The sequence below is a fragment of the Mugil cephalus genome, chromosome 6 (assembly GCF_022458985.1).
Source record: "Mugil cephalus isolate CIBA_MC_2020 chromosome 6, CIBA_Mcephalus_1.1, whole genome shotgun sequence".
NCBI classification, from domain to species: domain Eukaryota; kingdom Metazoa; phylum Chordata; class Actinopteri; order Mugiliformes; family Mugilidae; genus Mugil; species Mugil cephalus.
In genome coordinates this window covers 12,230,763-12,243,025 of record NC_061775.1, presented here as the reverse complement: position 1 = coordinate 12,243,025, position 12,263 = coordinate 12,230,763, and the positions used below count along the sequence as shown (strand labels likewise).

Here is a 12,263-nt window from a genome sequence, read left to right as displayed (position 1 = left end):
CATGTTGGTCTGCCTAGAATCCTGGAATTGAGCGACACATTGAAGCACCTCCAGAGCCAGAACAGTGAGAAGGACGCAAGCCTAAAAACCATGCAGATCAGTCTGGACAGGATGGTAGGACTCTGGGAACCAGCAGTGGGAGGTTGCTAAATTGGCTGTAGTCTGGACCTTTGCCATTACGAAGTCCACGACTTCCTAGCGTAGAGAGCTGCAGTCTGGTCAGTGTCAGACATGCACTATATATGCCGCTTATCCCACTTAAATGGTTTCCTGCACAGGAGACAAGGAGAACAGAGGATAAAGCAGAGATGGAAGTACTCCACACAGAGATCCAAGCCCTCCAAAATATTTTACGCCATATTCACCAGGTCGGAATATTTCAATTCTACACTTCGCCATTTGTTATCAGATGAAAACATTAATCCTTCCACTCTAATTCATTTCCAGTTGGTTGGCAATGAAAGTGAGAGCTGTGGCTCGGAAAATATGTCTTCCTCACCTCTCCATGGCCGGCCTCCTTCAAGAAACACAAGCCTGGTAGCTGTACAGAACGTGCTCACCAAGCACCAGAAACAAACTCAGGTTGTACATATTTCAGCAAAACAATATTCTCAACACTTTTACTCACTTGCTTACTATTTAATTATACATTCAAATGCAAACCGCAGGACCTCCGTGCACGTTTGGAAGCCGCCCAGGAGCAAGTTGAGACACTGCGTGATCACCTACAGGAGAAGGATGCTGAGAGGAGAAAATTGGAGCAGAAGATCCAGGAAGTAAGGAGGGAAAGTCAGGAGACTAAAAATACTCTGGACGACAGCCTCAGAGACAGCAACAGATATCGCTGCTCACTGGAGCTCATTGCCAGGTACTCCCTGAACAAGCTATTTTTATCCTTTTCCTTGATGTGTTGGGACTTTGGTATTTTCATTACACGGCGAGAGCAAATTTATGAATGTCTGAAGAGTCTGAATTTAACATTATGCCTAATATTGATTTTTAAAAAAAGTAGTGTCCACAGTTTTATGGTTGTTATGCAGATAACCTTCACTCACACGTTAAACATATTGCACTGAGATCATATTTACTGGCACAGTATCGTACAGGAAGTGTTTTTATGTTATCAAGTGTGTTTTGATTTTGCTTTTAGAAACCTCTACTATGACAATCAGAATGATGATTCCCAGGCAAGCTCCCTTTTCTTCTGTCTTTCTCTTTGTCGCACAGTGAGAAAGAGACCTTAGAGAAGCTGATGTCAGGCCTCCAGCAGGAGGTCGACTCCCAGCGTGCCGAGCTGGAGGTACTGCGGAGCTCGTCACTGGAACTGCAGAGACAGCGGGACCTCCTGAGGCAGCAGAGGGAGGATCTGGAGATGCAGCTGGCACGCCAACGCACAGAGGCCCAAAGAGGGTACACAGAATGACCATTACACAACGCACATCCTGTCAAGCGTGATTGTTTTCAAGCTCTGTTTGTTTAGAGTTCAGATCAGTAACACATGTCATTCTACGGCAATGCACCCTGATGACATTTGGATGAAAATGTAAATGATTTACATAGCATTACTGCACTCATGCAAGAGTGATGCTTTTTTCCTCCTTTTCTGAGTTTCTTTTGCTAAAAAATTTGATTAGCTGAGAACTGGAGCAGGACATGCGATATAGCAAAAAAAAAAAAAACCTCCCTCAGACTCTGTGTTTTGGCCTTTGGCACCAACATTTAAGGGATTGTGTGCAAGGCACTATAAGAGTGTTGTACATGTACCATACATGGTACATTTTGTATTTCAGCGAGAGGAGCCTTCAGGAGCTGGAAGGGAAGCACTCAGACCTTCGCAGGGAATTTGTGACAGTGAAGGAATCTCTGAGTCAAATCACTCTGGAGAAAGAGGTGTTGGAGGATGACAAGGCCAGCCTTGCACTGGCTCTCACAAAGGTAAACTGGGCTACTACGCTGGCTATCCTGGTGCTGGACAGGCATCAACGGTTTACATCCTCCTTCTTCTTATTCCTTCTACAGATGGAAACTCAGAGTGCTGCACAGGAGTTTGCTCTCCACAAAATGCAGAATCAGGAGGCTGCCCTAAAAGATTCCCTCGCTAAAATGACTGCCCTTAGTGAAGGCCTAGCCAAAGACAAGGTGGAGCTCAACCGTGTTCTTCTGCAGGTCAGTAGCTGTGCTCGCAATATATAATATTAATGTAGGCAGAGGACATAAAAGAATTGAAATATCTTGGTTTCCTTCCAGACTGAAGGGGAGAAGACAGAGCTTGGTGAGCGTAGGCGGGAAGCTGAAGTGGAGCGGGCAGCAGCCAGAGAGGACGTAGCGCGGACTCAAAAGGAGATGATGAATCTGCTCGCTGAGAAACAAGCCCTGGAGAGCTCACACAGCCACTTACAAGATCTCTGCCAAAAGCTAGAAGCAGAGCTGAGTCTCCTGCAGAAGGAGAAAGCTCAGGTCCTGGAGAAGCACTCCCAGGTCAGAGACCCACAGCCATGTGCACTCCTCCTTGCTCCCATCACATGGGAGAACGATGTTGATGTTATTAATAGCTTTCAGCAGGTTCACAGAGCCTGTTGTCACATTAAAATGTATAGGAGGTCCGGGAAACATCTGCCATGTTTTTTTTCAAATGGTATATGGAGAGCAGTTTGAGCCTGTGCTTTACGAGTACCCTGGGACATAACAAGCAGGGGATCTTCATGAACAAATGTGAACTGGAAAAGATAAATAGATACACATATAATGCCCAATGGGGTTTTAGTGAAGGCGCCAATAAATTAACACCTAAACTATTCCCATTCTTCTTCAGCAAATCCAGATCTGTTTTGTCCCCTAAAGAATGAAAGGAATTCTTTCCTGTTTTTTATTATCTGTTCTAAATGTGAAACTGGGATATCCATGTTGACCCAAGCTAGAATATAACAAACCTAAACAATTTGACAAATTCCATCTAAACATTTTTAGATAGCTTATCCTTAAAAATAAATCAGCCTTGAATAAAACAAGCCCTGGATTGGCCCGCAGTGCACTAGGTTCATGTTTCATCCCTTTATGCTGCTCACATCCATAACATTGGTGTAACTCATCCACTGTAATATTTACCTAAGGAGAAGCTGAAAGACATTGTGCACTAATATTTAGTTAGTGTGAGTTCATATTAGTTTGGTTCTGAATCAAATTACAGTGATTGTTGATTTTCAAATATTTTGTTGCAGCGAAATGTTAGATGTTGCAGGGAGTTGATATATGCTGTATATAGTGTGATGAGGCATCAGTGACAGGTGCAGTATATCAGTAAAGTACCAAATCTACTTTGACAGCATACAGGTTATACTAAACATCTTATAATGTTGATTGGCAGCTGCTTCCTAAAAACAATGAAGAAGAAGATGATTAAAGCAAATATAGTTTTCTGTTTCAAAATAGAAATTCACCTTTGTTGGATAAAAATTACCAGTAAAGGTAAAAATACCTAGAGTAAGGTATTTTTGAACATTCTTTCCTGAACACCGACAACACTTTTGCCTGCACAGTAAATATTAGGCTTATAGGAGTTGTTTTAAATAGCATAATGACTCAGTTAGCCTGTATTTTTTGGAAAGTTTAACAGGGTTTTACGGATCTAGTCACTTTCGTTTCGTTTTCTCACTCCCTGCTGAAATTATACACAAAAAGATAAGGTTTTATACGGGGGTTTATTGTCAGTACTGTCTCTTGGCTGTCTCCCATTAGAGCTTCAGTGGGAGGTTGAATATGAAGTCACAAAGTTTCCAGGAATTAACTGCATCTGAGCAAGAAAATTATTGCAGCACGTAAAACATCATATAATCACAAAATGTTGTTTTCACACTTTGTATTTTGTGGGGATTAAAGTAAATATTTGGGGGTCAAGCTAGGCTCTCCTTCCCAGGTCAGGAATCTAACAGTCTGTGTAGAGTTCAATAGTAGCTCGAGGACTGTGGCTGCATAAAATGTGAAAACTGGATGATGTATTCTAATTTCTGGCAACTTACATTCCTCCTCATGAAAAAAAAATATTTCTCCATTTCTTCATCATTACTCTTTTATATACAATACATACTATATTGGAATGTATAAAATGATACACTGTATCATAGCAGCTTGAACTTTTCGTGTTGTTTTCTTTTGTAACTGATCCTCAGGTCAGGAGGCAAATGCAGACTGTGACAGAGGAGCTGTGTGCGTGCAGGAAGGAGCTTGAGACACAGACCACAGCCATAAAGAAGGCTATCCATGACAGGGAGGAGCTAGCCAAGGACAAGGCAGCTCTGGACGTCAAGTTAAACTCTGCTGACCGAAAGACCTGTGGTCTCACGCAGGAGCTGGTTGCACTGAGGTCTGAGTGTGTTTCTGTATGTCTGTGCATATTTGTTGGGTCTGACCTCTTGAATCTTTGAGACAAATTAAAATTTCAAACCAGTTCTCCCAGTTTGTTTTCAGCAGTTACTGAATCTGTATGTGTCCGTTATGTTTAGAATAAAGGAATAATGTCAATGGCATTGGAAGTCTCTTCGACAGCATCATATTCAACTCTACGTGCGTGCGTGTATGTTTGTTTAAGTAGAAGTGACTGCCGTTGTGTATTAAGGGTCATTTTCATTTTTTACACAAATTTTATTTTCTCAAGCACATCAATTCTCAAGTAACAAGAGTCTTTAAGTAACATGGTTTTATTTGGAAACTGCGCTCATGATGGATTATTGGATTTTATGACCTTCCACACCTAGAGGTTCAAAGGTATTTTTTTCAGAGCTCAAACCACTTTACTGCTGTATTCCAGAGCGGTGAAGGAGTCCCTGGAGACCGCTCTGTTTGAGAGCCAGGAGTTTGCCTCGTCTCTGGAGTCCGAGTGCACCAGGTTGGAGGGGGAGAGGCGCAGCTTGCTCCTAGCTAACGAGGCTTTGACGCGTGAGTAGCCCCCTCCCTTAGAGACCCCACTGTTTTCTGTGCCAAATCCCTTGGCCGTGAAGCCTCTCCAACAGCCCACTGGAGATCCATATTTCAGCTGTGAGATCTGCAACAGCTGGACTAGAGCATTACCGGAGATGCTTTCTCAGCTGACAAGGGTCAAGCCACTCCATACAAACATACACGGATCAGATAAGTGGTGTTGATCGAGCGTGTTCCGTGGACGAGTGTACAGGATAAGCAAAACTCCAAATAACAGCTTGATCGTGGTTCATCATTTATGTGTACATGCGTCCGCTTATTTGTGCAGGTGACGCTGCTCAGATGCGTGGAGATGCTGAGCGGCAGTTTGAACAAGCTGCACAAGAGCAGAGTAAGTTGGAGGCGAAGCTTGCTCAGGTGGAGAGGAATGCCCTTTTAACCCTGAACAACAGAGAGCAAATTCACAGAGAGCAGCTACAAGCTGAACGCCATCAAAAGGTACAGTGTGACTTGGTTGGTTTCATTGGCTCCGACAAAATGAAATCAGACACTTTAGCTGTCTATTAGCTAATTAGAACTGAGTGTGTTTGTGTACATAAGGAACAGCAGTGCGCTGAGCTGACGGTTCAGCGGGAGCATGCTGAGGAGCAGCTGCGCAGACAGTGTGAGGAGCAGCGTGCGCACAGCCAGAAGGAGTTGCAGCAGGTGCACGAGGAACTGGCCAAGCTGCAGCAGGATTTCAGCCAAAGCCTCCTGCAGGCTGAGAGTGAAAAGCAGCAGGTGTGTGAGGTGCTCTTTATAGATTATGTATTGTTTATATTGGTTGTGAACCTTAAAATCGTGACAATTAGGTGTGTGTGTCCATCAAAAGTTACATGAGGATGCTGATAAGGTTTACCATGGAGCTTTATCTAAGCATGATTCAGTTTCAGTATGTTCACGACTCAGTGACCAAAACAACATTTTCTATCTGTATATAAAATCTCCTGACCCCACTGTTGTGACCAGGCTTTGTCTATGAAGGAGGCAGAGAAGGCTGTCCTCACAGAGAAGCTAGCATCCTTACGCCAGGACCTGGCCACAGCAGACATGGAGATGGAACAAATACAAAGGGAGGCGCTCAGCAAACAGGAGCAGGATAAGGTAAAAACACAACAGTCATGCTTTTCTTGATCTGTGCATCTAACTCTGCTAACAGTTTATGTCATTGTTTGTTCCAGAATACGATGGCTGCCCTTCGGTCTGAGCTTCAGGACTTGCGGAATCAGTTTGAAGAGTCTTTGAACTCCCATGAGAGTACCAAAAAGAGTCTAGCTGCACAGGTCAGGGAGTTGGACCAGCAGAGAGAACATGCACAACAGGAGGTGAAAACCTTAAAAAACATTTTACAAAATTTATTTTTAGTGTAAACATCATGCTTCCGTGGGACTAGCAACGATATCTGCTGCAACGATGACTCACGCAGACCATCTGACAAATCACAGATTATATGGGGTGGATGTCGCAAGATAGATGGTAGAGGTTGTTTGTACAGTAGGATCATAGAAATGAATAGGAAATTGCAGGCTTGTTTGACTTGGCGTAGGATGGGAGACCTCTGATCTGTGTCTACTGTGAGGGAGGGTTTGCACCAATTAGTACCAGTGTGAAGGAGAGCCATTAACCATAGGCCTATGTTGACACTGGCCAGTGTCACAGAGCTTTACTAGCATCAGAGTGCCATCAGGTGCAGAGTGCACAGAGCCAAATCCTACAAGGTGAGTGGTGAGGCGTCCCCTCTTAAGACTCCTACTCAGCTCTCATTTTCTGTGTCCTTTTCCTGTCAAGGCCGCTGGAGGAAAATTTTGTTCTGTTGACCTTAATGTAAACATAAAAGGGCAATTAGAGACCATAATTTTGGCCAAGTGACATACCTCTCTGAGCCAAATGAGAGTCGTAAATCTCATCTCTTGGGGTTGCTTGAGGTCAGGATTCCAGGCGCAGGGTCTCTGGGCGTTTTGGTGAAATAACAAGCTCACACTCACCTCATTAAGATGTAGCTGCAGAGCTGTAAGGGCCTCACCATGCCTTGATTTAAAAGCCTGGTTTCCCTGGAAATGGGGATTGTTTATCAGAGTGGGACTTTTTGGTTTCAATAAAAAAGCAGAAATTAGGGTCATCCTGTCTTCATGCTGTCTCCTTAGTCATGTCAGAATATAGTGAATGAGGACGTGTGGAGCTGGAACAGAAGAGTTTTGAGGTTTGGTCAGCCCTCCCTACCATATATCAAGTCAGACTTCAGCAACGCTGTCATATTTGGCTGCCACCCCCGTTCGTTTCCTTGTTTGATTATTTTCACTAATCCCATCTCAGGATTCTCATGTCAGTTACAAAGCAGAAGTGAGAACGTGTGACAACGAAGTAGAAAGCATGAAAGAAGGAGAAAGCGAGGGGAATGAGGGAGAACGAGAGAGGGGAGGATATGGTCCCTGGTACCATAATATGAAATCAAAGTTTGAGTTAACCCCTTGTCTAAATAAGCCAGTGGGAGAGTGTTTATTTTCTCCCTTGCAGCAGCGAGAGGCTGGCTCCACTGGGACTCCAGGTCCCCCACTCCCATCCACATAACACAACACTGCTGCCCTCATATTCTCTGCCCTCCTCCTCTGCTCCTCCACCCAGAGAATCTGATAAAATAAAGTATAATTGGCCCGATCAGCACCGGCTTGTTTTTTCTCACATTAGAGTTTATGAGAAGGAACCATCTTGTGTGGCCTCTAAACACAACACCCTTCCTCCTCCTCATCCTCCCACTTTCCCTCTCTCCCTACCATTTCACAGGGGGGTGGGGGGGCAGCTAGCTGTCATGCAGCTTTCTGTGGATTCTTTACACAGAGAGCAGCAGAGAGGAGGTGGGGAGAGACCACACCTGGCTACAGGCCCAACTGGCTCTTATCTGTATCCAGATAAGCTTGGGCCTCCCTTCTTCTCTCACTACACACGCCAGGTTACCACAGAACGAAATATAGGTCATAGAGCATCTTTAGATTGGTCACATAGTACTTAAAATAGAAGATCTTGAGGTTTAGCTTTCAAACAGTACTGCTTTTACTCATTTTCTAATTCAAACCTTACAGGGTGAAGGATGAATCTTTTTTAGCAAATACATTCTAGGGCAGTCAAGAAACCAAGAGGAACAGAAACAAATGAACCCTCTAAATTGATTATTATTTTATCTTGTTCGCTCTTAATCTATAAGGCCCTCACTTATATACGCTCACTGATATATATTACCACTTATTTTATTCATGAAGTTGGATGACATTCGCCGACAGCTGCAGGAGGCAGAGGATGGACTAATAAAAGGGAAAAGGGAGTCGATTGAGGCTCATAGAGAGCTTCAGGACTGTGTACAAGAGCAAGACAACTTACGAAAAGAAGCACTGGACCTGAGAAGGCTTTTGGGTGATGAGACCAGAGAAAAAGAGGCCTTACAAGTCTCTAACCAGGAGCTAAGAGCTTTCATCAAGAAAGCAGAAAGTGAAAACAGCAGGTAAATGTGTTTTAAATGTGGAGCAACAATGGAAATTATGATTTTCTGCCTTTTGTATAATGTATCTATTTGTGTTGTTAACATATCTTGACCAGCTTGAGAAGAGCTGTTGAGGAGAAGGAGCAAAAAATGACCATCTTAGAGGAAAGTAAGAGCTCAACGCACCAAGAGGCAACCTCTTTACGGAGCCGCACAAGGGAGCTGGAGAAGTCTCGTCTCCAGGCACGCAGGGAACTACAGGAGCTGCGTAGACAGGTGAAAGATTATTGAGGTCGCTGGTTCCCAGCTCATTTACTTCAAATAAAGAAATTCCTTCAAGTTGTGTACGCTATGTTAATGCGAACAGGTAAAGGTCCTCGAAGGTGAAAACAGCCGGCAGAAACAGGAACTGCAAGAGCTTCAGGCGCGGATATGTCAGGAGGAGCAGAAGGAGGAGGAGGCACGTCGCGAGGCTTTCTCTCTCAAACAGAGAGTGCTGGAGTGTGAGGCTGGCAGGGAAGCAGCGCTTAATGAGGTAGAAGGCCTTAAGGAATTAGTCTGTTATCAACATGCCAGAGCAAACTTTTCAACCTTGGCATTCACACTTGAATACTTGCCATACTCATGCAGAAACAGAGAGCATGGACCATAACACACTGTATATTTTACTGTAGCACTGATGAGTTTTTAATAGTTAGTACAACTGAACAACACTAAATGAAAGAAAACCGCAACTCCATGATATCCCAAATAATGAAAAATACATGTTAATTTACTTAATGATGTAGCAAAATACAGTCTTTTTATCCTTCAAAATGTAAATATTAAGCTTTTCTTTCCCGTCACCTAGTTTTTAAGTTCCCACATTCTGACCTAGGGGTGTCCATGTGTTAACAACTGAATTTGTTATATATTGGACATCGGGTTATGTTTTTTTCCGAGCAAAAATGACAATATCTTTACACAGCCCCGAGGAAGAAAAGCTCCCAACTGTTAGGTCGAGTTTCCATAATACATTGTTCAACCCTTGTAACTTCTTATGATGACTTATTATTTAGAAAGTATTTTTAGGCCTTATCCACTGAAGTCAGCAAGAATGTCATCTCAAAACACATTAACTTTTGACAGAGCCACATCCATCTTCTCTACACCATTAAATGTCAACCATGCATGTCGGCACGTCTTCAAGGAATTCAACTATATTGTTATTAATTCCTGTTTTTCAGACTCTTGCTGGAATTATGTGCACTTTCTTGTCCGCATTTCAGCAAATAAATCTAAACACGGCTAAATATACCTATACTAAATATAGGCAAGTCTCAACAGAACAATCATTTTTTATCAAGAATTTCATTGTCAGACTATCATGTATGCCCTATTTAGAAAGTGGTGTATTCATTCAGTCTGACTGAAGTGAGCTTTCACACGCTGTGTGTGTTTCACAGGTTGCAGGTCTACAGAGTCGTTTGATGGAACTGGAGTCGGCGGAGCAGCAGAACAAAGAGTTGCTGCAGGAAAGAGAAGCTTTTCAACTTCAGAGTGACAGGAAACACAGAGAAACCACTGCCCAGCTGGAGGCAGCGCTGGAGGACACCAGGACACAGGTGAAGGAACTGTCCGAGCAGGTTGATCATGCAGAAAACAAAGCACTGGGCCTGGAAAAGGAGCTGGGCCTGAGTGGTGCCTCATGCAGGGACCTGGAGCTCAAACTGGCAGGACTGTATTCAGCCCTGAGACGCACTATTGGCATCAACCACACAAAGCTTTCAGACAAAGTTGTGTCACGGAGAGGGTCTTCCTCTCCCTGGAGGGGCCGCTCGCGCATGAAAGGTACAGTCAAGCTACTTCATAATAGAGAATCATGCTCATGTCTTTGGAGAAAGGAGATGAATTAATGCGTTTGGCCTCTGGACAGGAGGAGAGGATGCGACCGACGGATCTGCATTGTCCATGTCTTCTGGTGAAGGAAAAGAGCCTAATGTGGAGTCAGTGCACGCAGCCTTACGGGAATTTCAGCAGGAACTCAGGGATGCACAAAGAGAAAAGGTATGTTTAAGTCTTAATTACTAACCTCAAATTCTGATTTTATTGCTATTTTTTACACCTAAACATTTCCTTTGCGTCCTTCAGGATGAAGCCAAGTCTCAGTTAGTCAGTCTGAATCAATATGTCACAGAACTCAAAGGCAGCCAGGATAAATCAGCCACCCAATTGCTACAGCTACAAAGGTCCTTGAAGCAATCAGAGGAGGGTAAAAAAAAACCACAGCCTATGAGTAAAAGAAATGATCAGTTTCAATTTGTTTAAAGCAGCAATATACTGTATTCATGCATATTTCATATTTACATGTTCTTTCAGGAAAACGGGAGATGGCAGAACGATTGCATAAGGCGCATACTTCCCTTTCCCTGCAGGAAGAAGTTACAAATTGCACCGAGAGAGAGAAGAGAGGCCTTGAGGAGGAAATAGCTCAACTCAGAACTAGTTTGCAAGCTGCTCAAACTGAGTCCAGAGAACTGCAGGTGTGTAAAAGGCCAAGATATCTTGAGAGATATGCTGTACAACATCTTTGATCAATGAGAAAATCCTGTCCCAAATCCTCTCTAGGACAAGTTGGAGATCTCGCACGGGTTAGAATCTGGTGCTCTCGCAGAACACCGAAAACTGAAAGAATCCCTAGAGGCGGCTGAAAGCAGGGTGAGCCGCTTGGAGCTTTCGCAACGCACACTCGAGGGTGAGCTTCAGAGAGCACAGCTGAGGGCGGCAGAGTTGGATGCAGAAGTGGGGGCGCTGCAGGAGAGACTGACGGACCTGAGGCGGAGGCTGGTTGAGAGCGAAGACCGGTGTGCCGTGCTGAGGGTCAGCGAAGAGAAGCTGGCCACGTCTCTGGCTCGTGCCGAACAGCGTGAGAGCCAGCTGAGAGAGCAGATTCACAAACTGTCAAACACCCTCAGTGACAACAGGACCAACACTGGAGCCCTGCAGGAGCAAATAACACAGCTGCAGAGGGCTCTGACTGTTAGTGAGCAGGACCGAAGGCTGCTGCAGGTACTCACTGTCACTTTGGTACAATCAGTATACGCTGTATATGGAAGGTATAGGTGAAACATCTTTATTTAAAGACAGAAAACAAATCACATGTTTAGTGTCAGTCTTAGTTTTTAGTTAGTTTTTTTGCAGTCTTAGAGATTGCACTTAAAAGAGTAAGAAAATACAATTTGCTGTAAGTTTGCTCAAAGGTGTTTGATGTAGTTAAAAATGATCCTTGTCCATACTATGTTTTGTTGATACTGTGGCTCATTGTATAGAGTATGTATGCACGTGTGTCCACACAGGAACGTCTCGATAAAACACGAGATGCTCTGTCAGAGACTAAGAGGCAAAACCACACACTCACAGAGCAGACTCAGAACCTTCAAAGAGACCAAGAGGACTCAGAACTTAAAAGCTCCGAGCTGGAGAAACACATCCGGACACTGAAGGAGGTGAGGCACACTGTTAAAGTGTGACTAAATAAAGGCGCAAAGGTTGAGGCTCTGTTTTGATGTATGGTTGATCAACTGTGTCCCAGAGCCTGAAGCAACAGCGGGAGGCTGAGCTGCAAACCTCCCAGCAGCTGCAGAGAGAGAAGGAGGAACTCCAAGAAAAGGTCATCAGTCTTCAGAGCTCTGTGCTAAAGCTACAGGCTGAGAGAGCAGAGATGGAGAGAGTGCTGACACGCCTCAGTAAAGACAAGTCTGCACTAAGAAAGGCGCTGGAGAAGGTTAGCTGAATTATCTCCTGCAGTATACTGTAAAACAGCAATGGGGTAGGCCTCATTTAAGGAGGAACAACTGCA

At 44.0% G+C, this 12,263-nt stretch overlaps 1 protein-coding gene across 2 annotated transcripts in view; it reads left to right on the top strand.

The window, feature by feature from the left end:
* Positions 1-12,263, top strand: part of crocc2 (ciliary rootlet coiled-coil, rootletin family member 2) — a 29,608-nt gene that overhangs the window by 13,385 nt on the left and 3,960 nt on the right. For both annotated transcript variants that reach the window (XM_047586807.1, XM_047586806.1), the window contains exons 10-33: positions 18-114; positions 279-368; positions 448-582; positions 669-868; positions 1,228-1,410; positions 1,791-1,935; positions 2,020-2,166; positions 2,248-2,478; positions 4,167-4,360; positions 4,805-4,932; positions 5,243-5,412; positions 5,515-5,694; positions 5,923-6,057; positions 6,135-6,278; positions 8,208-8,446; positions 8,542-8,701; positions 8,793-8,960; positions 9,871-10,255; positions 10,341-10,471; positions 10,556-10,676; positions 10,784-10,947; positions 11,033-11,473; positions 11,761-11,910; positions 11,997-12,188. In XM_047586807.1, coding sequence (XP_047442763.1) covers positions 18-114; positions 279-368; positions 448-582; positions 669-868; positions 1,228-1,410; positions 1,791-1,935; positions 2,020-2,166; positions 2,248-2,478; positions 4,167-4,360; positions 4,805-4,932; positions 5,243-5,412; positions 5,515-5,694; positions 5,923-6,057; positions 6,135-6,278; positions 8,208-8,446; positions 8,542-8,701; positions 8,793-8,960; positions 9,871-10,255; positions 10,341-10,471; positions 10,556-10,676; positions 10,784-10,947; positions 11,033-11,473; positions 11,761-11,910; positions 11,997-12,188 — 4,330 coding nt within the window. The remainder of the gene's footprint in view (positions 1-17; positions 115-278; positions 369-447; positions 583-668; positions 869-1,227; positions 1,411-1,790; positions 1,936-2,019; positions 2,167-2,247; positions 2,479-4,166; positions 4,361-4,804; positions 4,933-5,242; positions 5,413-5,514; positions 5,695-5,922; positions 6,058-6,134; positions 6,279-8,207; positions 8,447-8,541; positions 8,702-8,792; positions 8,961-9,870; positions 10,256-10,340; positions 10,472-10,555; positions 10,677-10,783; positions 10,948-11,032; positions 11,474-11,760; positions 11,911-11,996; positions 12,189-12,263) is intronic.